The 24,481-nt window shown below is 42.0% G+C and overlaps 1 protein-coding gene across 6 annotated transcripts; it reads right to left on the minus strand.

The window, feature by feature from the left end:
* Nucleotides 1-395: 395 nt before the first annotated feature.
* fn1b (fibronectin 1b) lies at nucleotides 396-24,481 on the minus strand. 6 transcript variants are annotated; one of them, XM_044192843.1, is made up of 46 exons: nucleotides 24,159-24,481; nucleotides 23,746-23,871; nucleotides 23,282-23,419; nucleotides 22,790-22,921; nucleotides 22,230-22,367; nucleotides 21,997-22,143; nucleotides 21,683-21,871; nucleotides 21,172-21,354; nucleotides 20,856-21,032; nucleotides 19,257-19,412; nucleotides 18,980-19,108; nucleotides 18,732-18,875; nucleotides 17,034-17,155; nucleotides 15,883-16,051; nucleotides 15,619-15,795; nucleotides 14,966-15,094; nucleotides 14,764-14,853; nucleotides 14,460-14,654; nucleotides 13,104-13,382; nucleotides 12,727-12,990; nucleotides 12,535-12,629; nucleotides 11,896-12,064; nucleotides 11,587-11,673; nucleotides 11,185-11,376; nucleotides 9,927-10,205; nucleotides 9,482-9,673; nucleotides 9,253-9,342; nucleotides 8,302-8,568; nucleotides 8,063-8,179; nucleotides 7,811-7,972; nucleotides 7,570-7,725; nucleotides 7,354-7,470; nucleotides 6,681-6,950; nucleotides 6,402-6,589; nucleotides 6,231-6,318; nucleotides 5,955-6,134; nucleotides 5,747-5,836; nucleotides 4,643-4,831; nucleotides 4,279-4,368; nucleotides 3,595-4,034; nucleotides 3,330-3,468; nucleotides 2,198-2,359; nucleotides 1,972-2,097; nucleotides 1,767-1,873; nucleotides 1,543-1,638; nucleotides 396-1,192 (listed from the first exon to the last, which is right to left on the minus strand). In XM_044192843.1, the coding sequence occupies exons 1-46, from the start codon at nucleotides 24,298-24,300 to the stop codon at nucleotides 1,115-1,117; spliced, it is 7,392 nt and encodes a 2,463-aa protein (XP_044048778.1). In that variant the 5' UTR covers nucleotides 24,301-24,481; the 3' UTR covers nucleotides 396-1,114. The 6 variants fall into 6 exon arrangements, with proteins under 6 accessions (XP_044048778.1, XP_044048812.1, XP_044048770.1 ...); XM_044192877.1 differs by lacking the exon at nucleotides 23,746-23,871; XM_044192835.1 differs by having other exon boundaries at nucleotides 1,543-1,873.

Genomic DNA, 24,481 nt, shown 5'->3' on the forward strand with positions numbered 1-24,481 from the left:
CATTCATGGTCCCCAGAGGATGAAGCTTACTAACTTTGGTGAGCCCCTGACTTTTTCTGTAGCGCCACCAGCAGGTTGACATTTTCAGAATTTAGTGAAAAATACTTTTCTTTGATGAATTGCCATGGAATTTAGTACAGTTATTCAAGTTTTAATCACTTTGGTGATGTTTAAGACCCTTTATCTCATCCAGTTTGTCTTTTGTTTTTTTAAGTTTTCTTTTCGAGCATTCTGTGCCTTTTTATTTGAGAGTGGACAGTAGAGAGATGGAAATGAAGGGAGAGCCCCTCCGTGCATCTGTTAAGTCTTCTGCAAGCACTTCCATAAAAAATGCAAAACCAGAGCACGTACTTAAACCTCTTATTTACAAAAAATTAACAAACGTCACATTGTGATTAGGTTTCAGGATCTCTCCAGCTTTATTAAAATAAGGGACTTCTTTTTGTCAAAGGTAGAAAACAACTTTGGCACGGACAACAAAGTACAAAAATAGAACAGTTCAAATTCTCACATCCCAGTTCACACATTCACACGTTGAGATTAAAGGGATAAATTAGTAAAAAGTCAATCACACGCAGTGCGACCCCTCAGTAACAGAAGAAGGGTTACAGAAAAAAGCACATTTTCATGGACAATTTAAACAACATTGTTAATAACTACATTAACATTCTTTAACACAGTACTTACTTTCTGACTGTTTCTGCGGTTTGATTAGGAAATGTTTCCAAATATTTCAATGGAAATTAAATGCCTATTTGACAAGTATATGAATCTGACTGGTGACAAGTTCTAAATAACTTCCATTGAGGTACACACAAGTATGTGGAGGGAATGTTATACAAAAAAGGAAATGGTAATGGCAGGAGTCTGCATTTTCCAATAGAGCATGAATTTAGAGACTTGACAGTCCACAGTGAAAAGACTGGCTTTTAGAAGAGGATCACTTTGATCAGTCAGCAGGGCATCTTATGCTTAAATATAATTAGATAAACGTGTCAGAAAGTGATAAGGCAGTTAGTTTCAGTTCAGCCGCAGACAGCATGGCTTCTACAGGGTGAGATAGTGCAGCAATTGGACGGTGAGAGAGCAAAGCAGATGTCAGATGACCGATCCTTTACTCGCGAGGACTTTGAGGAACGTGTGCATCTGCCAGAAGGTCGGGTCGGAGGCATTCAATGGGGCAATGAATATTCTGGAGGAAGAGTTGTGGGAAGATTTGAAGAGGTGAGATCAAATGCCTACCCTGCATTTTCATTAGATTTGATCACACGCTAATTTTATTGCTATTAAATAAAATCATTTAAAAAACTATTAAATTAAAAATTATTAAATAAACAAATAGGTTTGAAAAATGATTTCTATATAATCCAGTTGATGCTCTTGAAAATAAAAGAATATATGCTAAAATTTAGTATGACAACTTGACAATGTTGGAACCAAAAATGGAGTCAAGGGCCAGAAAATGCTCAGAAACTCTGTGCTACATCTTAATCGAAACAAATATATATAATATTTAAATTATTTTATATTAATTCCGCTCACCAATTTGCGTAGTGAGTTGTCTCCATATCTAACAGGCTGCAGCAGAGTGGCATCGACATCAGCACCTGGTCTGTGGCAGTTCTCACATCGCCAGCCCTGATGAGACCAAATATACACAAGCGTACATTTAAAAATGCTTCATTTAACTCACAGAATGACCACAAGTCAATATATGTATCACACTGAACATCAGACCCAAAGCCAGGAAGGCTGTCGTGTCGTACCTGCTGTCCTCCAAAGCATGTGCAGGTGCAGATAGTACCCAGGTACTCCTTCTGCCACTGGTTTCCCACCTGGTATGCTTTGCCGTCATCATAGCACACTGACTCATCTGCGTGGGCATACATTCACATTAAAATTCACATGCAACTCCTTCACACCTTTTTGAGACGGACATAGAACATTTTTTGGGGTCTTAAGTGGCCTTACGTGGTTCACACTTGAACTCTCCTTTGCCATTTCCCAAACAAGTGCAGCTCATCAAGTGACCATTTTCTGCACGGCGGTCCCACTTATCTCCAATGAGATAGTTGTTGCCATTGTCATGGCACCACTCTAATGATGGACAAAGTGATAGTTAGAGAAAACAAGTGAAATATACTCAAATTTGAAATATGATTATGTACTCCAGGAAAAAGAAATCCAAAAAACATACTGGATGAATCACATCTGAAGTGACCACTGCCCAGGCCCATGCACCTGCACCACAGCTTAAAGCCTGTCTCAGACATCCGCTCCCATTCAGCACCAACATCATGGTAGGTTGCAGTAAAGGCATCATAACATGAGTCCTTAGTGGAGGGCACTCCCTCTGGGACTGAAGGAAGATGGGTGAGGAAAAAAATGTGTATAAGCCTTGAGTTACTTGAAGATTGGTTGCCAGAGTAACAGCTGGCCCCTTTTGATTAAACTTCTTTAGGGCAATGATGTTTTTCATCTCTATCATATGTCTAAGAGGATATACTAAAATGTAAAAACAAATTAAAAACAACAAAATAAAGCGTAGTAATATTGTAGTTTTAATCATCCGTGCTTCTCAAGGGATCCTTTTTTTCTGACGTTTCTCTGCATGAAAACCCAGCCGCAGCTAATAAAATAATTACTTATTAGCTTATTACTAAATTCGATTTAGGGTAAGCTAATAAGCAAGCATTGTCAATAGTCAGTACTATTTTTGCTGCTAGCTAACAGAAAAATCCTACATCAAATTTGCCCATTATACATTTTATTAGCTGTAGCAAGTGTCTATCCTGTGAAAAGGCTCTAGTCCAAGTGTAGAGGAGCAGAAGTGTAGTGTGGTCACTTCCAGTCAATGAGCATAGTCAGCAATGATGCGTGCTGCTCTTTACAGTACAATGTGAATTTCAAATGATAGTCTGAGGTGTGGCCAGCACAATTGGAATTATTTAGTGAATAAAAACAGTACTTCTGATAGAGAAGAGAAACTCAGAGCAGCTGAGTGGTGAATATGACATGACTCTGTTACATGTAAACATGGAGGACGCTCTGAGGTATTAACCTGGGAACTGGGAAAATTAGGAATAAAAGCCTGTCTCTAATATAAAAAGGCCACAGAGGTTAATAAAGTCCCTGTCCACTATTTGAGAATTTATGGTATTTACTGAACTATAGGGTCTGGTTTGAGACACTGAATCACCAGCTGCTTCCTTTTACCTACTGTCTACTACCAACTGCAAAACAAAAGTGAATTAACAGGAGTTGCTTTACACTGAATTAGGGCTTAGTTCAACCCAGTTTAGACATAACAGGTGCTGTAGGATGCTTACTTGTGTTGCCAGCAGTGACGACCTTCTCCAGAATCTTGTGTTTGAGCGCTCCTATCAGAGCCTCCACGATCACATTATAGTTCGCTTCAGGGGTGAGTCCTATCAGGGTAGCAGTGGTGGCTGTGCCTGGCAGGCGGACCTGGACAGGTAGAGAGAGACGAGGTTTGTTCACATGAAATAAGAGACTTTATCTAATGTGACTGATAAATAACGTTCAGAAAGCACAATGAGCTGGGCTGGAAACCACAGCCGTCTCGTCTCTTACCTGGAACATCTTCTCATTTGCATGTGTGAGAGGATGGCAGGACACCAAGTAGGCGTCGCTCTGCTTGTAAGGGTTCCAGGTGATAAAGGTCTGAGTTTGGGCCTCCTGTGGCACTCCCGTCTCGTTATCAAACGTGGAGCCAATGGGCACGTTCAGCTTCACAATGGGCAGTCTGCGGCCCTCTGCATCAGGAAGGGGCACAAAGACCAGGGGCTCACGAACTTGCCCATAGGGAGACAATGGGTTGCCACTGTTCCCATTATATCTGTTGCTGCCTCCACTGTTGTACTCCACATGCTGGCTTTGACCACCAAGCCCATCCTCGCCATTGTTGCCCACTACCTGGACTTTGTTGTCCAAATCCGTTTCAGGCACATCCAGCCTGTCATCAACACCTCCAGGGCGGTGGGGCAGAGGCAGGGGAAGCAAGGAGTCTGGTTCTGGGCGGGAGAGATGGGGTTAGGGAAGCAAGCAGGTTAGATGAGGGGGGAGGTAAAGCAGCGTTACAGTAACACATGTCAGCCAACAGGAGGCAACAGATAGGACCTTAGAACATTTTATAGGGTGTTTTTTATAGGGTGTTTACCCATAACTAATTTGACTTTTGGCACTTTATTACATCATTTGAATGCATCACCTTTACCATCACATTTGTCACTGTACAGAATGTCTCAAAATACTCACGAGTCCTGATTTTGCCCACCAGAGGTGTGCTCCTCTGTGAGTTCTGGATGGCGATGATCTTGATGATGTACTCTGTGGCTGGTCTCAGGCCTGAGGAGTGGAATAATTATTATATAGTGAAATGAGTAGGTTGCACCTGACTTGTGATTACATGTAAAAGAGTGGTGGAGCCCGAGTGAAGCTTTGACTTTTTCATAAATCTAAAACGTTCTTATCAATCAAAATGGAAATGAAAAATAAAATGCACTGAAGCCAAATTAAATAAGCAGACAAATGTGTTATTTTAGTGACAAATATGCCCCATACAATATCTTCAGTGGCAATATTGTTTGTAGTGAAAATGGACCGGTTGACAAGCGCATACCAGATATGGTGGCGTAGTTTTGGCCAGGGTGGGGTCGTGGGATGAGCTCTTGTGCTCCTCGTCCTGACTCTTCATAGGTGATGTAGTATCCTGTGATGTGTGTGGCAGGTGGCTGCCAGGTGAATGAGATGGAGGTGGGGGTAAAAGATGTGAATTGGAGATTGGTGGGAGCCTGGACCACTGGTTCAGCTGTGAAGAAAAATATGTTAAATCATCTGATTGCTTGTTGTGTCCGTGTGTGCACTGTAGGATTACAGTTGTGATTTGTGTCAAAGACTACAGCTGCATTTGTCATTTCAGTTAGTTTTTTAAGATGAGTCCTCAAAGAGTACTCCATCGAATTAGCTTGACAATCCTGTAACACTGTCAGACTGGACAGTTAAAAAATCTAAATCAATGCAGCAGAACCAGAGATATCGTCTTTTTTATTCCATGACTTCTTCCTCCTTGCAAAACCTGGCACCTACATTACTCACAATGAAACTAGACAGCTGACAGGTCAGATATTTGGGTGTGTTATGCTAGTAGAAGCTAATGTTGCCTCGAGCTGCCAGCCTCAATCAGAGATAAGGAGTGGGCTACAGAGGTCTGGTAAGCTCACTTCTTTCTAACGCCACACGCTCAGATTTTTTCATTTTCAAACTTGTAGTCTTCGGACTATGTGACATCATTTGAGGCAATTATCAGACTTCACACAGCTCCCTCTGGAGCCACAAAACGCTTTATACAACTTTTTTCACATATACTTCTGAAAACCTGTAAACAGACTTTGATTTGTAAAATTGGTGGAGTTCCCTTTTAAGACCATAGCACATTGTTCTACACAATGTCCATATTTGGGTGCTTCTACTGTGGCTGCATTTATCTAAAGCGTTGTGTGCCATATTTTCCATCTCTTTGTCTCTTGAAATTGTTTGTATTCACACTGTACTGTATATACAGTACATTATGTACTGTATGTAATGATAGAGATAAAACACCAGCAACCACATTCAGATCAACATTTCTGGATATGGAAAAATCAGATCTAAACTTATGTTCACATTATGAAGCCTGAAATGTATTCACAATGAAACAGAGATCAGACACAGATTTGCATTGTACCTGTTTTAATTGTGAGAGTAAATGGGGCGCTCCTTGTGTTGCCATTCAGAGTATACAGGCTAACAGAGTATGTGGTGCCTGGCTGCAGACCTTAGAAAAACAAAAAGTAGAAGCAAGACTGAAACACCAAAATCACACTTCCAAAACTTACATCTGTAAACCATTTCAACCTTTTTAAAGGTCTGTTTAGCAGGAAGGTGTGACGTACCTGTGAGAGTGTAGGTGTTTGTATCTCCTGCGATGGTCCTGCTAATGGTGGGGCGCGAGCCACCGCTGGGCGTGGCATCAATGAGGAAACCAGTGATGGTTTCCATCTTGGTGCGCCAGGTAAGTGTGAAAGAAGTATCCTTCACATCAGAGATACGCACACGCCGAGGAGGACTTAGATCTGTATCGATGAGGAAAGAAAAGAGACATAAAACAGAGCCGTGGATAATAATTGGTGATGACTGGAAATGTGTCCATTTATGGTGCAGCCAGTTACCCTCCAGTGTGGTCGTCTCTCCCTCAAGCGGTCTACTGCTGACAGAGTTCTTCAGAGCATAGACATGTATCTGGTATGTGGTTGCCACCTACGATACAAGACATACAGTTGATATTTACTCACTGACTGACTATGAATCCATGTAAATACTGAGACAAGAACTCTGTTTACCATGAGCCCTGGTATGACGACACGTGTGGTGTCCGGAGCAACGTTCATCTCTTTGCTGGGACTGTTGATGTTCTTGGGGCTGACGACCACACGGTAGCCTGTCAGGCGTGCTGTGGGGGCTCGCCATGACACAGTGAAGGAGGAGGAACCAATCTCTGAGATCACCAGGTTGGTCGGAGCAGGGATTACTGAAACAGCAAAAAACACATTTAGAATTGGGGTCAGGGAACATTAAGTCATTAAGTCATGAATGTGTTGATGTTTTCTGTGTATTTCTACCTGTGGCCTGGGTTCCCACCAACGGTGTGCTGGGTGTGCTGTCATGGAGGGCGATGACTTTAACAGTGTACTCTGTCCCGGGGCGAAGGCCTCTCAGCACCACACTGTCCTGGTCACCTCTGGGTGCTGCACGCAGCTCTCTCTCTCCCTCCTCTGAGCTGGAGTACAGGACACGGTATGATGTCACCTTGCCTTCTGGACTGTCCCAAGTGATGCGCATGGAGGTGGAGTCAATGTCGGAGAAGGTCAGATCCTTGGGATGGTCCATAGCTGCAAGAAAGGAGGAAGACGGGGCTTTTTCATTTCAGCTCTGAGCAGTTATTTTTAATTAAAGAACGTACACTTCTAAGGCTATAAATATATCTTAAAGTGACACTTCAGATTTATTTTGTCTCATTTGTTGTGGGTTACTCTGGCAGTGATATTGAGCCACGAACATTGGCTTGGATGACAGGACTCTTGGTCAGACATCTGCCAATTAGCAGACAGTTTGTGAATATGAACAGCAGCAAATATGGTCAGAGAAGAATGTTTGCTGTAAAGCACTTTGAATTAAATTTGAATTAATAGGTACTATATAAACGCACTCGATAACGTTACATTACTTATGCCAAAACTATCCCTAGTTGACGTCTTTCTTGGATGACTTTTCACTGAACTGAGTCAAACTAACCAGTGATAGCATTCTCCACCACGGGGGAAGAGGGTTGTCCATCATTGCCCAGAGCATAGACACTCACAACATACTCAACAGTGGGCATCAGACCTGTGAACGTCATCTCTGTCTGATCTGTAACAGAGGAGCAGCAAAGGAGCCAATGAGAAGAAAATAATGAATATGAAATAACATATAAATAAAATAAAGATGACAGCCTGGTTATAGTCTTACCAGGGGCCACCACCTCAGAGTAGGAGGGTCCCAGGCCATTCTTGGGGACACTGGTGATTCTGTAGCCTCTGATTGGTCCCTGAGCAGGAGACCAGCGCACAGTGATGGCGTTGTCACTCACATCAGTCAATTGCATGTTAGTTGGGGGCTCGGTATCTAAAGGAGAGACGGACACACAAGGAGCTTTAGATTTTGTTTAACCCCTCAACAATCAGGAACTATCTTTTTCACGTTTCTGTACCAGTCTTGTGCGTGATGTAGACCGGAGTGTTGGAGGCGGGACTGTCCCCTCTTCCGGTAACAGCATAGACCGTGATGGTGTAGTCAGTACCAGGATTCAGACCGGTGATGGTGGCGGTGGTCTGAGTGCCTGGGATTGTGAACTCTTGAGGAGTCTCGCCACCTAGAAAGAGAGTGAAGAACGGCCAAGTATTAAACTCAGAAGATGGTTGAGGTTTAGATGAAAACTATGAATTAAAACACATGTACAGACTTGTTCCTCTATAGGTGATCCTGTAGTTCTTCACTGTGACAGAGGGGGCGTCCCAGCGAATGGTGATGCTGGTGGGGGTGGACGATGTTACCTCCAGGTCAGTGGGAGCATCAGAGACTGGAGAGGATTAGAAGAGGAGAGCAGAGGAAAGGAAAGGTGCATTATAATAAAAAAAAATTGCTATAAATGGAAAAGAAAAGGAGAGGCGGAGGATAGAAGAAACCAGTATAGAAACTCACTGGTGGCCTGTGTGCCAGTCAGAGGCTGACTCTCCTGATTGTTGCTGACAGCATACACATATATGAGATACTCTGTCTCTGGTGTGAGTCCAGTCAAAGTGTAGTAGTTCCTGGTTGGGGGCAGCCTCTCGTCCTTAGCCCGCCCCCCGCTCGTCTTCTGGTAGCGGATGCGATAGCCAGTGACAGCAGAAGTTGGAGCTAGCCAGTGAACGGTGAAGGAGTTGGTGCGAATGTCGGAGAAGTCCAAGCCAGTGGGGGAGTCCAGAGCTGGAAAGAAAGGTAATGATAATGGGAATTACAAAATTGCAACACAAATTATTAATTTTAACAATTTGTGATGTTGACTTTTTTGTACCGGTGCCATAATCAAGCAGCTCCCAAATCTTTTAAAAGTGTTTTTGATTTCATGTCATCCCCCCCTTCTCACCACAAAACATGCATACACTATGCATAGCTAAAAAACTGACACCATGACTACTTATTATAAGACTTTTTTTAATGGGCTAACAAAACAATTAACATTAATGGAAAGTATGTGACATGTATGAACTAACTCTAATATAAGTTGAATATATGGGCTAATATATAGGCCTACTTTTGAAAAATAAATATTGTTTATTAAAATAAACAAGAAACAAAACTTTGCTAATCGTTAAATGTATTTTTTATTTTATTCTGTTCAAAAGCAGAGCAGTCATGTCACCAGTCTTTGCTGCAGAATTATTGCATATTTAACAGAGTTTTTAATACGATGATTTGCTGATTGTGATGTTTATTGCTTTTGCCTTCTGTTTTGATATGCTTGAAAACACAAAAGTTATAAATATTGCCTTGTTTTCATGTGATGAAAAATTATTAGATATGTACGGTAAAAAACGGACATGAACAAGTTTTGCGGCACCCTTGGCCCTCCCTTAAGGCATCCACTTTGGAAACCACTGCCATACTCACTTGTCCTCTGAGTCCCTGTGGCTGGTTGACTTTCTTGTTCACCGTACACACACACAATACTGATACGATACTCAGTGTTGGGCAGCAGGTCTACATGAAAATGTAGAGATAAGTATACAGTTAGAATAGCTTGACATGAAGCATTGCAAAGAAAAACAACTCATTTAGGACTTTAAAGTCAGTAGTCCGTCAGACACTTTTAAACAAACACATCTTTATGTCATCTTACTCTGCAGCAGGAAGGTGTTGGTTGCTCCGCCAACATTAACCTCCTTGATGTCATCATCTGTGGCTACAGGGTGGTAACGGATGACAAACCGAGAGATGTCGCTTGGTGTGGCAACATGTGGGACTGTCCATGTCACCCTAATGTGGTCAGGACCCACCCCTCCAAACTGCAAATTGGTGGGAGCTGGAATGGCTGGAGGAATGAGGGGTTAAAAGTTATAGCTAACACAGGAAAAACAAAGAGGAGAGCTTAACTAAATAAAAGTTAAGTTTACAGTAGCATAAAGATATCAAAAAATATCATTGATGTGACAAATTTATGAAATTTACTGTAGTTTTTGAGTTTATCATGTACGTTAATAAAAAGGCTGTTAATGTGCCTTCATTAATTCTCTCAGATCAAAAACCAAGCCCTTCCCACTGATGGAGTGAAAGAGTTAAATCACCAGCTTGTGTTTGCTTTGTGTATGTGGTCGGCTCGCTTTCCCCCTCTTCTGTAACAGTCAAGATACTGATGTCATAGTCCACGCCCGGCTCCAAACCGTGAATTGTGTAATAACCAGCAGATGTTTCCACCATATCTTGAAGAATTGGCAAGCTCTCGCCTGACACTACTACCGTTATCCGGTAACCAGTAATGGTAGTATAGTTCAGAGGGATCCAGCGCAGGCCAATGGTGGTGTCAGTAATGTCGACAAAGTCAATGTGACTTGGTGTGGGGATGTCTGAAAGGGTTAGGTCAGTTGCAAAGCGCAGGCAAAATTAGAGAGACAGAAAGACCCAAAAGCCATAATAATTACATTGGTTATATCAAAAACATTCATTTCATTCCCAATAAAGCAGTCAGTGTAACAATAGCCATGCTGTAAAAAGATAATTATACATTACTTAAGTCAATACACATTCACAATTGACTTTATAATTAAAGAAGTGATTAATACTTCTTCTGGGCATGCTACAAAAAAAACCCAATTAATTCACCATCCCAATTAATAAACATGATCTCCATGCATGGTAGGTTAGCCAATGATCATGCTAGTAGTAGGTTAAGATAATTAAAGCTGCATTAAACAATGTATTTTTATTTTTTACAAAGGGATTTCTCATAGTAACAAACATTTTGGGTTAGATCTCAATGCTTTCATTAACCTTGTGTCCAACAGCAGTAGGCAGCTTTTTTCAGCAAACAAGCTGCGATAAACCAGCTGCACGCTATCTGCCCAGCACCACGCAGCTGATTGACAAAGTTAACAAAGTTAACGTGAGGTCAGTAGTCAAGTAGACAATTTTCTGCTAACCCATTGACCATAACAACTTTAAAAGGTGATAATGTCAGAGCTGTGTGTCTTTCAGGTAATTTCATTCTGCCCCCTAGTGGCCAACAATCTATTAATGCAGCTTTAAGAAAAGAAAATATTTTTGAGGCATTCCAGCCTTTTGAAACTACACCAATTTCAAAAATGATGCATTTGTATGGGAAAAGTTCCAGCATGTAACAGTGGGAATAATGAAAATATTATCACAATGGCAGGTGGTGAAATATTGGAGTTGGCTGCAGTTTGACTTAACCTTTAATGGCAAATTCATCTCTTTCTCTCTCTCTCCTCTCTCTCACACACAGACACACCAGTCTTTTCTGTGGACACAGTTGTGTGTTTAATGACTATTAACAGCAAGTGTGAATGTTTTTCTTGTGGCTCCTACCTGGTGTGACAATAGTGGACACAGGCACACTTTCCAAATGACCCTTGGTAGTGAAGACACTGATGTTGTACTCTGCCCCAGGATTCAGGCTCTCTAGCAAGCATGATGTTTGATCAGGTCGGACAAACTCTTCCAGGGAGTTTCCTCGCTGGCCTTTGGTTGGTGTGCTTGTCACTCTGTAGCCTGTGATGCCTGCAGAGGGTGAGGGAACATGACAAATATGGAGGAGATAGAACATAACGTCAAGAGGTTTTTGAAATGTACGAGTCACTGAGAAATGAAAAGGAAATACCGGGAAGAGACATTTGTCCTGGTGAAAGAAAACATCATTCGAAGGCCAAGGTCTAGACTTGGCGTGATCCAATGAGCTGGCAGAGCGTGGGGAGCACAGTCAATATTTACCTGGTGTTTTGGATGCTACCCAGTGGACAGTGAGAGCTCCTGTGTTGGGGTTGGACTCCAATCTGAGGTCAGTGGGAGGAGACAGGGCTGCAAGGAGAGGAAAGTAGACCATGACACAAGCATGAGAAACTTCGATGCAGCAATAACTTCTTACACAAACTCATGCCAAATGGTTTCAACAGTGCTATGTGGGCCCACAGCAGTATTAAATCAATCTGGTGATCAATTATGCAACTTCTTTTATAGTGTTTTTTTAGCAGTCTTCACCATGGCTGTCTTTTTCTCAGTTAAAGTGAATTAGATACGCACAAGTGACAACGTTGCGGGTGATGGGGTTTCCATGGTTGCGTCTGTTGAAGATGGGCTGAACACTGTAGGTGTACTGAGTTCCAGGAATCAGACCAGGAATATAAATACGTCCAGTGTCAGAGGTCTCTTCTCTGGGAGACTCGCCTTCCTGGCTGGGAAGCACAGTCAGCTGGGGAGAAGGAGGCAGACATGCAGAGATCAGAAACCTAGAAAATACACTTAAAACATACCGCAGCAAAGACATTAAATCTGCAATAATTGATTTTTTGGCCACCTGGGGGCAGCACAACCAGCTGTAAACACAACATTAACATATTTTCACCTTATAAAGTTGATATGGCAAACATGTTAGTCAAACTGTTGCCTATTTACACATCTAGCAGACACAGAGCAACATTAGCATTCATTTAGGGTCATGTGAAACCAAAACATTGAGCTAAAAGATGCTAAAAAGCTCCATAGAGCTGAAGGGAGGTGTAGGGCTGGGTGATAATTCTCTGTGGGTTTGTCACTACGAGTAATCCCTTTTGCATTACACAGTGATTTGACCCAGTGATAGTATAATTGTATCTCTAGATGATGAACTGATTTTTTTTTTTTTTTTTTTTTTTGATGTAGTGAGATGATGCAGGTGTCTACCTTGTAGCTGAACCTGCGGACAGGTACCCAGGTGATGATGATAGAGGTATCAGTGACCTCAGTGCTAAAAGCAGGAGCATTTCCCATCTGGGGAGCTGGGAGGAGGACCGAATGGGGGAAAATCATATTAATTAATTTATTGCAACAAGTTACTCTACTCTCTACTGATGTTCTGTTTCTCTTAATACTGACCGGTGGTAAAATATGTAGTGACGCCCTCGCTGAGCTCATTGTTCAGCTCAGAGTGCAGGGTGGCAGTGTACTGGGTGTCTGGACGTAAATTCCTCAAAGGGTACTGGGTGACCCTGCCTGGGATCCTCTTCTCGATGGGGCTAGAGTCCCCGATGCTCAGGAACAGACGGTAGCCACTGACGATGGCACGGGGAGCCTCCCAGATGACAAGTGCACTGCTGGGGCCAATGTCAGTGAAATGCACATTGGTGGGTGAATCAGGTTCTGGAGGGGTTAGAAAATAAAACACATGTAAGGCAGAAAATCTCTCATGTTTTATATTTTGTAGTAATCCCTCTGTGTTTAATTTGGGCTCCTTTGTCTATGGTGATACTTACTGGTAGACTTTTCTCCCACAAGTGGCTCGCTCTCCACTCTACCATTGATGGCATAGATGTAGAAGCGGTACAGTGTGCCCGGCTGCAAGTGGGTGATATCAGCATATGCGTTGGGTGAGATGGGCAGCGGCAGGGGCCTCGTTTCAGTGCCGTCAGGACCAACAGGGGAGAAGGTCACCCTGTAACCGGTCACCTCGCTTGGTGGACCTGTCCAGGTGATGGTGATTTTCACATCTGAAACCTCGTAGAACTGCAGGTCTGTGGGTGCTGGGACCTCCTCTGTGGACAGGAAGTGGCAGATTGATTGACAAGGGGTATTGTCACAATCAGACTTAGAAGTACCCTTTGGAGTTTTTGACCACTAGTAACGCTATGGAGCAGTGTTTTTATGAGTGGATCCCCATTTTGTTTGGAGGAACAACATGCATTTAACATGTTTATTAGGCCTCAAGGATACACGCAATGTGTTCTGGGGAGAAACACTGCATGTAAACATAACTTTCTTTACAAAAAAAACTCCACAGGGCACCTTTAACTTACCTGTGTAAGGCTGTATTGTACAAGGATAACTTAAAAATTTACGGTAAAACTATCTAAAGATGTTTGTCTTTATTGTGGTAGCTTTGCAAAAATAAGACTTTAACAACTTCCAGGCTGAGATATTTATAGACAATAATGGCCCAGATAAAGCAGAAAATTAGACAAACTAGACATGGGTAAAAAGAGTGATTCTCTACAGCATCTGCTTTTGTTTTTCGAGAATAATAAAACATTACATTTTGCCGTACCAGACACAAGGAAAGAGTCAGAAATGGAAATCCAATTTAAGATATACTGAGGATTTTTTTATGTGTGTGTACCTCTGTGTGGGTGTGTGCTGTACATGCATGCTTGCTTTGTTTTAATTACGTCTGAACAGGTGTCTGTTTCTGAGCCCACCTTGACTTAAAGAGAGTTCATTCAGGGACGATAGACTAAGATGAAGATAAGAAGCTTCTGAAAAGATACTACGAAGGTATAGCTATAGCTGTAAAAGCATATTTTGACGAAGCAATGTTCTGACAAGTTCAGTCTTTCCCAAACACTGGAAAGCCTTTCCTAAAGCTCCCTGAAACCTATAAGGAATCTTTAGCTGCAAGTATAAACGTAATCTGCTCAGCTTTCACTGACAGCCAAAAGAAAGAATGATCTAAAAAGAATAATTTACCATCTAAAGAATAGAATAACACACTGTGAATGTTTTAATAAAACAAAAAACCTGCCATTGTTTAAGTTATGATGCACTAAATTACATCATTCATTAATTTCAGCTTTTTTATTAACTGAAAGATATGGTATCTGTTTAAACATGTGTACCTGGCAGAGGAGATCCGGCGGTGTTGACCTGTACAAAAACAGGCTCACTCTCCTGGTCCTCCTCCACAGCGTAGATGCTGATGTTGTAAAGAAGACCAGGGCGAAGATCAACCAGGTTTACTGAGGTCTCTGAGTCTGGCAGGTTCAGCTCAGTACTGCTGCCTTCCACTGACGGCGTGTACACCACACGGTAACCTGGCAGGCACAAACATACAGTTACACACAGCCACAGTAAAATGGATCTCTATGTCAAACTACTAATTTAAATCATATATAAACTCACATACAGATACAAGTTCCTTACCAGTAATTGGAGCCTGAGGCCTGGACCAGCTGATTCGGATGGAGGTCTCTCCCACCTCATCGACTGCATGCTGAGCAGGGGTGTCAGGAGCTGGGGAAAGGTAAAGAATGGAAATCATTCACGTCGTATTTTGTGTAAAAACAACATTTGCCTAATCCTGAGCTCATTGTCATGACAAAGAGGAGGAGAGGGATTATCCCACCTGTAGTCTGGGAGGTAGTCAGAATGAGGTTGGGCTTTCCCTGATTTGGGATCTCATAGACATTGACGTTGTATCTGCGTCCTGGCAGGAGGTCAGTGATGGCGACAGAGGTGGCTGTGTGAGGAACATCTGGAGAAGCAGACACAAATTTGTTAATACACATACCAGTATAAATCCGTTTTATGTATAGTATGATTTTGCCATACCGTTTGTACCACGATAGCTATGCCTTTAGTATTTATGGGTGACTGAGACCATTTTGGGCAGTGTTGCAAATCAATGAGGAGGGCTGCTCAGTGGCAATATTGATGTCAAGTACCTTGACTCGCCAGGTATTTAATTGGCTGGGTTAGCTAAATATAGACAGACTTGTCTCATTATTTTCCAGAAAATCTACTATTTGACATAAAAACATATATTTATCAATACCTCGATAAAATTACATATACCATGATAGAGGATTTTATTCATATTGCCCTCTCGCAATGGAATTGGTGTCACAGTGTGTAATGCAACAGATCTGTTGATCACATTTAACCTGAGATACATCAGTCAGAACCTCAACAGAAAATCTACCCAATTAATCAATCCATTCAATTATTTGACATTACAGAGGCATTGTGGAGGTTTCAGTGATGGTCAAAGGATCTCACCCAGGACTTTCGGCTTGGCCCCATCCTCACTGAGCTCATACTCCACCCTGAAGCCAGAGATGGTATCAGAGGCTGATGTCCAGGACACAATGAAGCTGTTTGAGGTGATTTCTGTCACCGACTCGGAAGTGTCCACCACTGAAAGAGGCTGGGTCGTCTCTCCCTCCGATGTTTCCACTTGAGAGATAAAGGGATATAATGTTCCTGTGAATATTTGTTTAGATTTGTGGCGTTAAGGGAATGTTACTGTTCAAGTCTACTCACAAGAACCATGGGTAGTGGTGAAATCAAAGCGTGTGACATCGCGGCGTCCGTATTGCAGGATGCTGATCAGCTGACCCTCGTAGGTGATGCCTGGACGCAGCCCGCTGATGGTGTAGGAGTTGAGGTGGCCGGGGATATTGACCTCTTTCCAGGGTGCACGCGTATTTTTCTACCAGAAGGGGTAAAGAGTCAAATCAAGTTTTAATGACATAAAGCATGTAGTGGATAATGTGATATGATCGAAAGCTTACGTTTTTTCTCAGCTGCTGAATCCAAGATCAAAAGTGAACTCAGCTTTTAAGCAAACACAGACAAGAATACTTTAAAGTGCTTTAAAGGGAAATTTTAACATCTACAATTACATTATAACTAGGCAAACTCCATCAGCTTGAAAGCTCCAGAACAGCTACTAAATGAACCTTGTGTTGAGATTGTTTTCGCAAATGGATTAATCTGATTTCTAAACTCTTGATGCCAAGCATAAATCTTTAAAGTCCTGAACATTTTTGACAGCACATATATTATAAAGTTGAATAAAAATATTATGTGAAAATTGGAGAGGATTTACTGGAGTCATTAATTAATTCAGAAAATTCAGACTTTATATGGTAGTCTGTATATTTTGGACTGGACACTGGCTCAGACCCATTTACTGCCACATCCTGCTTTAGGAGTATTTAGACTGGCTTGGCACTCTGTCGGAAAACTCCAAACATTCTCAGCAGGAGGGTTAGCGTGACTCTGCTGTCCAAAATATACAACCGCCTTCAGAGGAAATCTTTTTGACTTCAATTAAGTCTCATAAACATTTCAACCAACTTGTCAGTCTTTGAGGCCTTCAAAGAGAAAAAGATGTGTGAGAAAAAAATCACAGGGAGTAGGATATTTTCCTTGGAATCAGCTATAAAACTCTGTGTTTGTGTATGAAGACTGTAGGGGAGTTCATGTACCCTCTATTCAACTTGTTTGTCCATGCTGAAACGTCAGTCAACATTACCAAAATCACTTGACCTCATTCAGACTCTTTGCTCACCTTTACTAATGCTACCGGTCAGCAAATTTAAAACACCCTTTTGAGAAAAAAATGAGAGCTCACTTGCATTTACAAAGGCAATTTCTAACCAGCATTACGAACCAAAAGAGTGACTCACAATTCTCCATTTTAGGATGTACTGGGTAATGTGAACAGATGAAGGGGGGTTCCATTGAATGGGGTGGGAGTCTGGCTGTTTTCCTGCCTCTGTGATGATCACCTGGACAGGTCTGTGGCCGTCTGAGAAGTTAGAGCAGCAGGTGTAGGGAAAGATTTAGGGGAAAACATCAGGAGAGAGTAGAAGAGACATGAACAAAGCTGCTATTAGCAATGAGAAAAAGACTCACACAATGTCAAAGACATATAATGGCATAGTGTTACCTGTAGAGAGTGTGGGTGAAAGTTAGCTACTTTTTGGTGAGGCTCTGTCAGACGGATTCATCGTTTTGGGACAGAACCAAACCACCAGACGGTGCTAAACCAGTTGAAACACCCACTGACATCTTACAGTCTGACATAACACCGGAGTATTATATTCATCACAGTTTATCTAGCCTCAACACACAGATAGCTTCAAACTCCCTGCTCACACACACCAGCACACTTTCCTCTGCCACTGATCATGGTGAGATAAATGTTGCAACTGCAACTTTTTAGGTCAATGTTTGATTCAGGACAAACAATGTGCTGCAGTACAAAGTATCACATTAAGCAACTTTTACCCCCCACCTCTCTGCCCAGCCCAGCATCCCTTTCCCCTCAGCAGGTCAGCACAACAACACTCAACACAGGGCGGGGGAGGAAAAACCTCTCCAACTACAAAGACCAAGGGAAAGACAGGGGTCATGATTGGCCGACACACTCCATTTGCCAGACTTCAAAGTCGAGAAAAATCCCAAACCCCCGCATCCCCCTCCAGTAACCTAGCAAGTGAACTTTTCATTTCAGTGACGTGTGATGTGAGGTTAGGGCTAGGTGAGAGGAAGGAGGTCAGTAACATAGGGGAGTTGAATAAGTACAGCAAACACAAATTAAGCACTAACAGCTGTCTGACTCAGTGGTAAAGCTGCAAGAAACTGAGCTTTTGAGAGGCTGAGACTGAGAGGCACTGAAGGAATTAACTAAAAAGATAGATTATACTTCCAGATTAAATATTACTTCTTATTTTGCTTCAATTACTTATTTTCACAATTATCTTAACTGCTTTTTGCAGAACGGGGCAGGTCACCACAGACAGTCGACACATGTTACCTTGTAGCGTGCAGGGGTTTGGGATTTGAATCTCTCACCCCCTGATTGAGCCTCAGACCAGCCAAAGTTATCACAATTGTTTGAGTGATTTTTACAATTGGATCCTCCACAAATTAGAAAATGATGCTGAGGTTGAAATCTGAATGCAGCTTGCCTTTATTTATTTACATTTTAGCAAATTTGCACCATGAAAAGCCATATTAATTTGTCACAGTTCCTGTTTGCACTCACTTCACTCACAACTTCCTGTTCATCACTGGATAACTGGATTAAACTTCCAAACGCAATGTTTATGAGGAAGATCTGAATGATGTAAAAGTGAAAGTGTAAGTCATACTAAATCTAAATATATGTGTATCATGTTTGTGTTCACAATGACAAAATTATGATGGAGAGGAGTGCGCAAATTGCATCAATAGGGCACTAATTAAAGTCTTCTGGTGAATTTCTGCATCACTTTTATTGTTGTGTGATGTATATAAACACTTAAACCAACGATCAGTCCACTAAGGGCCATGCGACAGAGTTTACATATTCAAATATGGACCATGTAGACTTGTCCTACCTTGGTAGGTCTGTTGAGGTTCACATCTTAACTCTCCAATCCCGTTGCCATAGCAATAACAGCGGTAGTGGATGTTATGAATGACTTTGTCCCATGTCTCTCCAATCTGATGGAATGCCCTGGTTTGTGGCTCCTGGCACTGATCTATTGTAGAAAACAAAAGAGATGATTGGACAGGATAGAGAAGGGTGGGGTTGTAATTCTCAGCTTAATTCCCCAACAGCTGAGCTAATGAGCCATGAACTCACCGATAGCGTCACACTTCCAGCGTCCGCGTCCCTGTCCATAGCAGGTGCAGTTCATCATATAGCCGTCATCGTGACGCTTGGAGAATTCCTGGTTTACTTCGTAGGTCAAGCCATCAACAATGCACTGATCTGGACAAGTAAAAAAAAAGGAGTAAAGTCAACATAAAACTAAATACTAAAACACTGCTCTATTGTCAGATTATATTATATGACCACTGTAACTACTTCAAGACTTAAACAGTTTTGTTTCAAATCCAGATGGAGTTAGATCTCTGACCTCGCAGACGTGAGTGAGCAACACAGCTCCACTCCCCACGGCCGTTGCCCAGGCATGTGCACTCCATCATGTGACCCATGACATCATGGCGTTTGTCCCACTTGTCGCCTACACGGTGCATCATTCCATCGTTGGTGGTACATGACTCCTCATGGGCTACATAAAGAAAGACAGGAAAAAAGAAATTGGAACAAACTGTATTTTGCTCTGTGTGCTTGCAGTGTGTGTTTTTGATGCATCTGTGCTTTCACATGCTGCTGTGTGTGGTCGGACAGGGAATTTTCCTTGGTCCAGTTAGCCCAGTTTCAAGACTATGTATACAATCGAATGTTGTTATGTATAAGCTCTGATGGAGCCATTACTCTCCCATGACCATAAACCCTCTCTCCTTTAAATGCCAGTTATTAAGTCCCCAGTTGTCGAAAGTTGCAGTGACCCACGCAACCAAACAGTCATTAGCATCTGACAACTAGATGAGATAAAGACCAAAGCATTTAGTGTAATTACATCCCACATCCCAATTACAACATATATAGATATAGCATGTTAGTTTAGCATTTTAACATTTCTGACTTTGGCCATAAGACCCAGGATCAGTGAGGATAAATTGATTGAAAGCAACTCATAAAGTGCACCAACTTTCATCTTTCGCTTTTTTTCTGAGATTTAGATGAGAAGATTGATACAACTTTCATGTTTATAAGTTAAATATGGAGCTGCAGCCAGCAGCCGGCTAACTTAGCTTAGCATAAAGTCTGGACAGAGGGGGAAACAGTGAGCCTGGCTCTGTCCAAAGGTAACAAAACACCTACCAGCACCTCTAAAGCTAACTAATTAACACGTTATATCTTGTTTGTTTAATCCGTACAAAAACAGAAGTGTAAAACGAACAATTTGAGATCACTCCCTCATTTAGTCATTCACTACTCCCTAAATAATAGACACTCAGTAGTTTACTCTATAGTGAGCGGTAAATTGAGATTCAGACACCTTCATTTTGTGTCATCACAACTGTAATTTTTGCATCTATAAAATGTGACGCATTGCATTGTGGAATTGTTAGCAGAAAGTAGCGGACACTACTTTTTTCATTCCATCGTGGGGATCTTTGAGGGCATTATATAGTGCATACATTTCACACTCTGAATTTGGACTCTCAAATTAAATGATGGAAGATAAATATAGTGCACTATATAGTAAATAGGGTGTGTTTTCGGACACAGCCTTAGAGGAGCTGGTAGGCAGATTTTTTTTACTTTGGACAGGGACAGGCTAGCTGTTTCCCCCTGTTTCCAGTCTTTATGCTAAGCTAAGCTAACTGTCACTCGGCTATAGCTGTAGATATGAGAGTGGTATCAATCTTCTCATCTAATTCTTGGCAAGAAAGTGAATAAGCATATTTCCCAAAATATCAAACAAATCCTTTAAACATTATGATTTTGTATTTTACATTGTGAATGTAAATTGGAAACCTTTCAAAACAATTGTTCTAAAACTGCTCTATATTATTAGACATTTAACTGACAAGTTTCAAAGTAAATGCATGCATGACGTGGAACAAACAAAGCAGCACACACACACACACACACACACACACACCAGCCATGGGGCAGAATCCAAAGCGCTGCTCTGTGTCGTAGTCGTAGGTGGTACCACACCATCTCATGCCATCACGGCGCCCGTCAGTGGTGCAGTCGGTGTAGTTGCGGCCACTGTAGAGGAAGGGTAAGTGGCACAAGGCGCCATTGGAGTTTCCACCTCGTGTTGCCACAATGGCTGGAATAGGGAGAACACAACAGTTACCTATCTCATGTCTTCTTTAGAGTTTGGGGACTGTGACTTCCGAAAGATTTGCCAATACTTGCACCAATATTCTGTATTTTTAAATATGACAATTTCCTTCTAAAATCCTCACCATTCTTCTCAGTACAGAAAGAGTACTGCTGTTCTCTTTCATAGTCTGAGGTTGTAGAGCACCAAAGCTGCCCATCTGTGCGTCCATCTGAGGTGCAGGAGTAGTAGGTCTTTCCCATAAAAACGAACGGGAACACACACGGCTGGCCATTAGAGTTGCCACCATATGCCTGGTTCCTGGCCTCTACACAGACAGGAGAGGGAAGAGCAAGAAAATGGTCATTATTGCGAAGACAAAGCAATGTGCATCTAATGATAATGATTATCTGAGTGTTGTGACATTAAACGTATTTAATGTCAAGGAAAACCAGTTAGAAACATAAGAGATCAGAGAGTCACATCTGAAAGGATTTTGTCTTTAAAAATCTCCTCTAAAAGTTTTTTTGTTTTGAAAAACAACAAAAGTGGTTGAAGTTTGATGAGTTTATTAAAATAAAATCAGAGTATAAATCATCATAATTCCTCGTTTCTTCACTGAGACCCCTGCTTTCATCCCTCCCTCCTGTACTCACCCCACTCCTGACAGCTGACTCCATTGCCCAGACAGGTACAGAGCATCTGCTTGCTGCCCTGGCTTCGGAACCAGCGCTGTCCGTCGTAGTAGGTGGCTCCAGCGTCTGTGCTGCATGTCCCCTCGGTGCGGGGGTCGGGGTGCGGCAGAGACTGGGTATGGGTGGGGGTCACCACGACAGCACCTGTGGCTGTATACCAGCAAACAGATTGAGAGAATGATGAATGTCAGGGCTGTGAACGCTGAGGAAGATTAAAGCTTTTGCCATGTTTAGCTAAACTGAACTCGAGCAAGAGTTTAGAGTTTGAGTCTCACTTCGGCCTGCGTTGTGTCTCTCACACTTCCACTCTCCACGGCCATTTCCTAAGCACTGACACTGCAGGATGTGTCCACTTGTGTCCCTCTTTGTCCATGTGTCTCCGATATGGTGAGACCTCCTGGTATCCTGGTCATTGCAGCGGTCTGGTTGGAGAACAACAGTGATCAACAGCCACCACTCAAGTATGTAAAAGTGTGTGTTCATGTGTGCGTGTTTATATTCTTCTTACTCCTTGAGGTGCATGTGATACGTCCATTTCCCTCTCCCAGACAGGTACAGTCCAGCATCATCCAGCCTTGGTACGGTTTCTCCCAGGTCTCCCCCACGACGTACGATGATGCAGCGTTGTTGTCATAGCAACGCTCAGCTGCACAGAAAACATAAGAGAACCTTAATTTATTGTAGGCTACCTGCAGTTTGACACAAGATGCTGTAATATACGACTTGAAATCACAGTGTCTAAATCAACCCAGACATTTCCAGGAGAAATAAACCAAGTGAAAATCAATAACGGTGGCGTAAGATGGGCAAAGAGAAGAGGCGTGCTCTCACACACACTTACCTTGTTTTTTCTGGGCTGTTGTCAAATATTTACAATGGTATCATCAAACACAATCATGCTTCTGAGAAATTACCCTGTCTGTACGTTTGTGTATGTGTGGTGGCAGCTGGATATACAAGCTTGCATGTTTAAGTTGCAATATTTAACATTATCTGCATTCCAGAGTTGGAAAGTGGGGACATCCTGGTTGCCCTGCAGGTTTAAATTTACATGGTAAAAGTACTCACCCACAGGTTTGCAGGTCCACTCTCCTTTGCCATTTCCAAGACACACACACTCCAGCATGTAGTCAGCAGTGTCATGAGGCCTCTGCCAAGTGTCCCCGATTTTATAAGACCTCCCACCTTCATGGCAACGATCTGTGAATGACAAAATGTAGATGTTCCATTTGTTTCAAAAAATGTCCTTAACATGCACTATGAGTATCCATCATTCAAATTTTGTATTCACTCATTAAAATATAAGTAGAACATTTTATTAAAACACGCTGAGGTAATACTATGTGTTTCCAATGCATGAAAGAAGCAGGGAACACAACAAAAAAAAAAATCATGCAAAGACAAAACACTCTTCTTTTGTCAAGAAAATGACACGTGACAAGTGACAATCTAGACAAATCTTAATTTGAATTTAAAATAACTCAAATTGATTTAGGATTATTTTACCATGCTTAGTACTGATTTTTGAACTGCAGGGAAATTAGTATTCTGGTTACTCACTTGCAATGGTACAGCTGATCTTGCTTCGACCGGAACCAATACAGGTGCAGTCCCACATCATCCCGTCCTTTGGTCTCTCGTAGGTTTCACCGACCCGGTATGTCCGGTCATTGTACTTATCATAACAGGACTCCTCCACTAAGAGAAAAACAGAGGAAACAAAAAAAAGTTGTTATAGTGAACCTGTTGTGGATATTTCTCTTTCTGCGTAAAGACGCACTGATGATATCTGAGTGGATATCTCAACCTGTTTTTAGTAACTCAGGTCACTTTATATGGTGTGATTTACCATTTTTTCTTTACTTGTTGATACTGACACAAAAGTTCTGAAACAAGTGATTCTGCACTGGGGAAAGGTAACTACCCCAAACCAAAGTCAGTTTTCACTCGTTTCCAGATGTGCAAAGTGAGAAGAAATGGCTGCTAAGACATTTCTGTATTAAACCGGTTGGTCTCTTACTGACCTTCAGGTTTAGTTTTACATTTGATGCCTGCTGCTCCATTGGAGGTGCACACCAGTGTACTACCAATGCAGTGTTTCTCCCACTGCTCGTTCGGTCTGTTTGAGCGACCGTTTTCCTCACAGCCGACTAGAAATCATGTAATAAGAATATTTACATAAAGATTATTAAACATTTGGCCCGTAAAATGGCCATTAAAGTGTTGGTTGATTTGTCTCATCTCAAAAGAAATATTGGTGTTACAGAAATATTAAGCCAAATTAATGTAAAATAAAATCATTAGGTATGACTCACTACATATATAGGTACAACAGAAATTACTTTCTAACGCAGAAAGAAAATCAAATTTGATTTCTCCCATTAAGGAGATTTAAACTCAAGAATACTTGAAGAAAAAAATAAGTCCATGTACCAACCTGGACTAACTGCTGCTGCATCATGGAGCTGAGGATATATCTGATACTGGCCAGTTTGTCTTTTGCTCTTCTTTGGCAATCCGTGGACTGCGCTGCTTACGCACAGCGCAACCAGTAACCCTGTCAGTGGGCTACCACTCATTTTGTGGAAAAATAAGAATTAAAAGGTAAAGTAGAAAAATGCTAGTGAACAAAGTAAGGTTTGAAAAAATGCGTGAGTGCAGATCTACAGTTTAGCTTGGAGAAATCTAATTTCTGTCCCTTATTAATATAACTCCCTTGTGCTGCCTCGCAGCCGGTGCACCAGACTGAGGAGAAGGGAG

The sequence above is a fragment of the Siniperca chuatsi genome, linkage group LG1 (genome assembly GCF_020085105.1).
Source record: "Siniperca chuatsi isolate FFG_IHB_CAS linkage group LG1, ASM2008510v1, whole genome shotgun sequence".
Classification (NCBI taxonomy): domain Eukaryota; kingdom Metazoa; phylum Chordata; class Actinopteri; order Centrarchiformes; family Sinipercidae; genus Siniperca; species Siniperca chuatsi.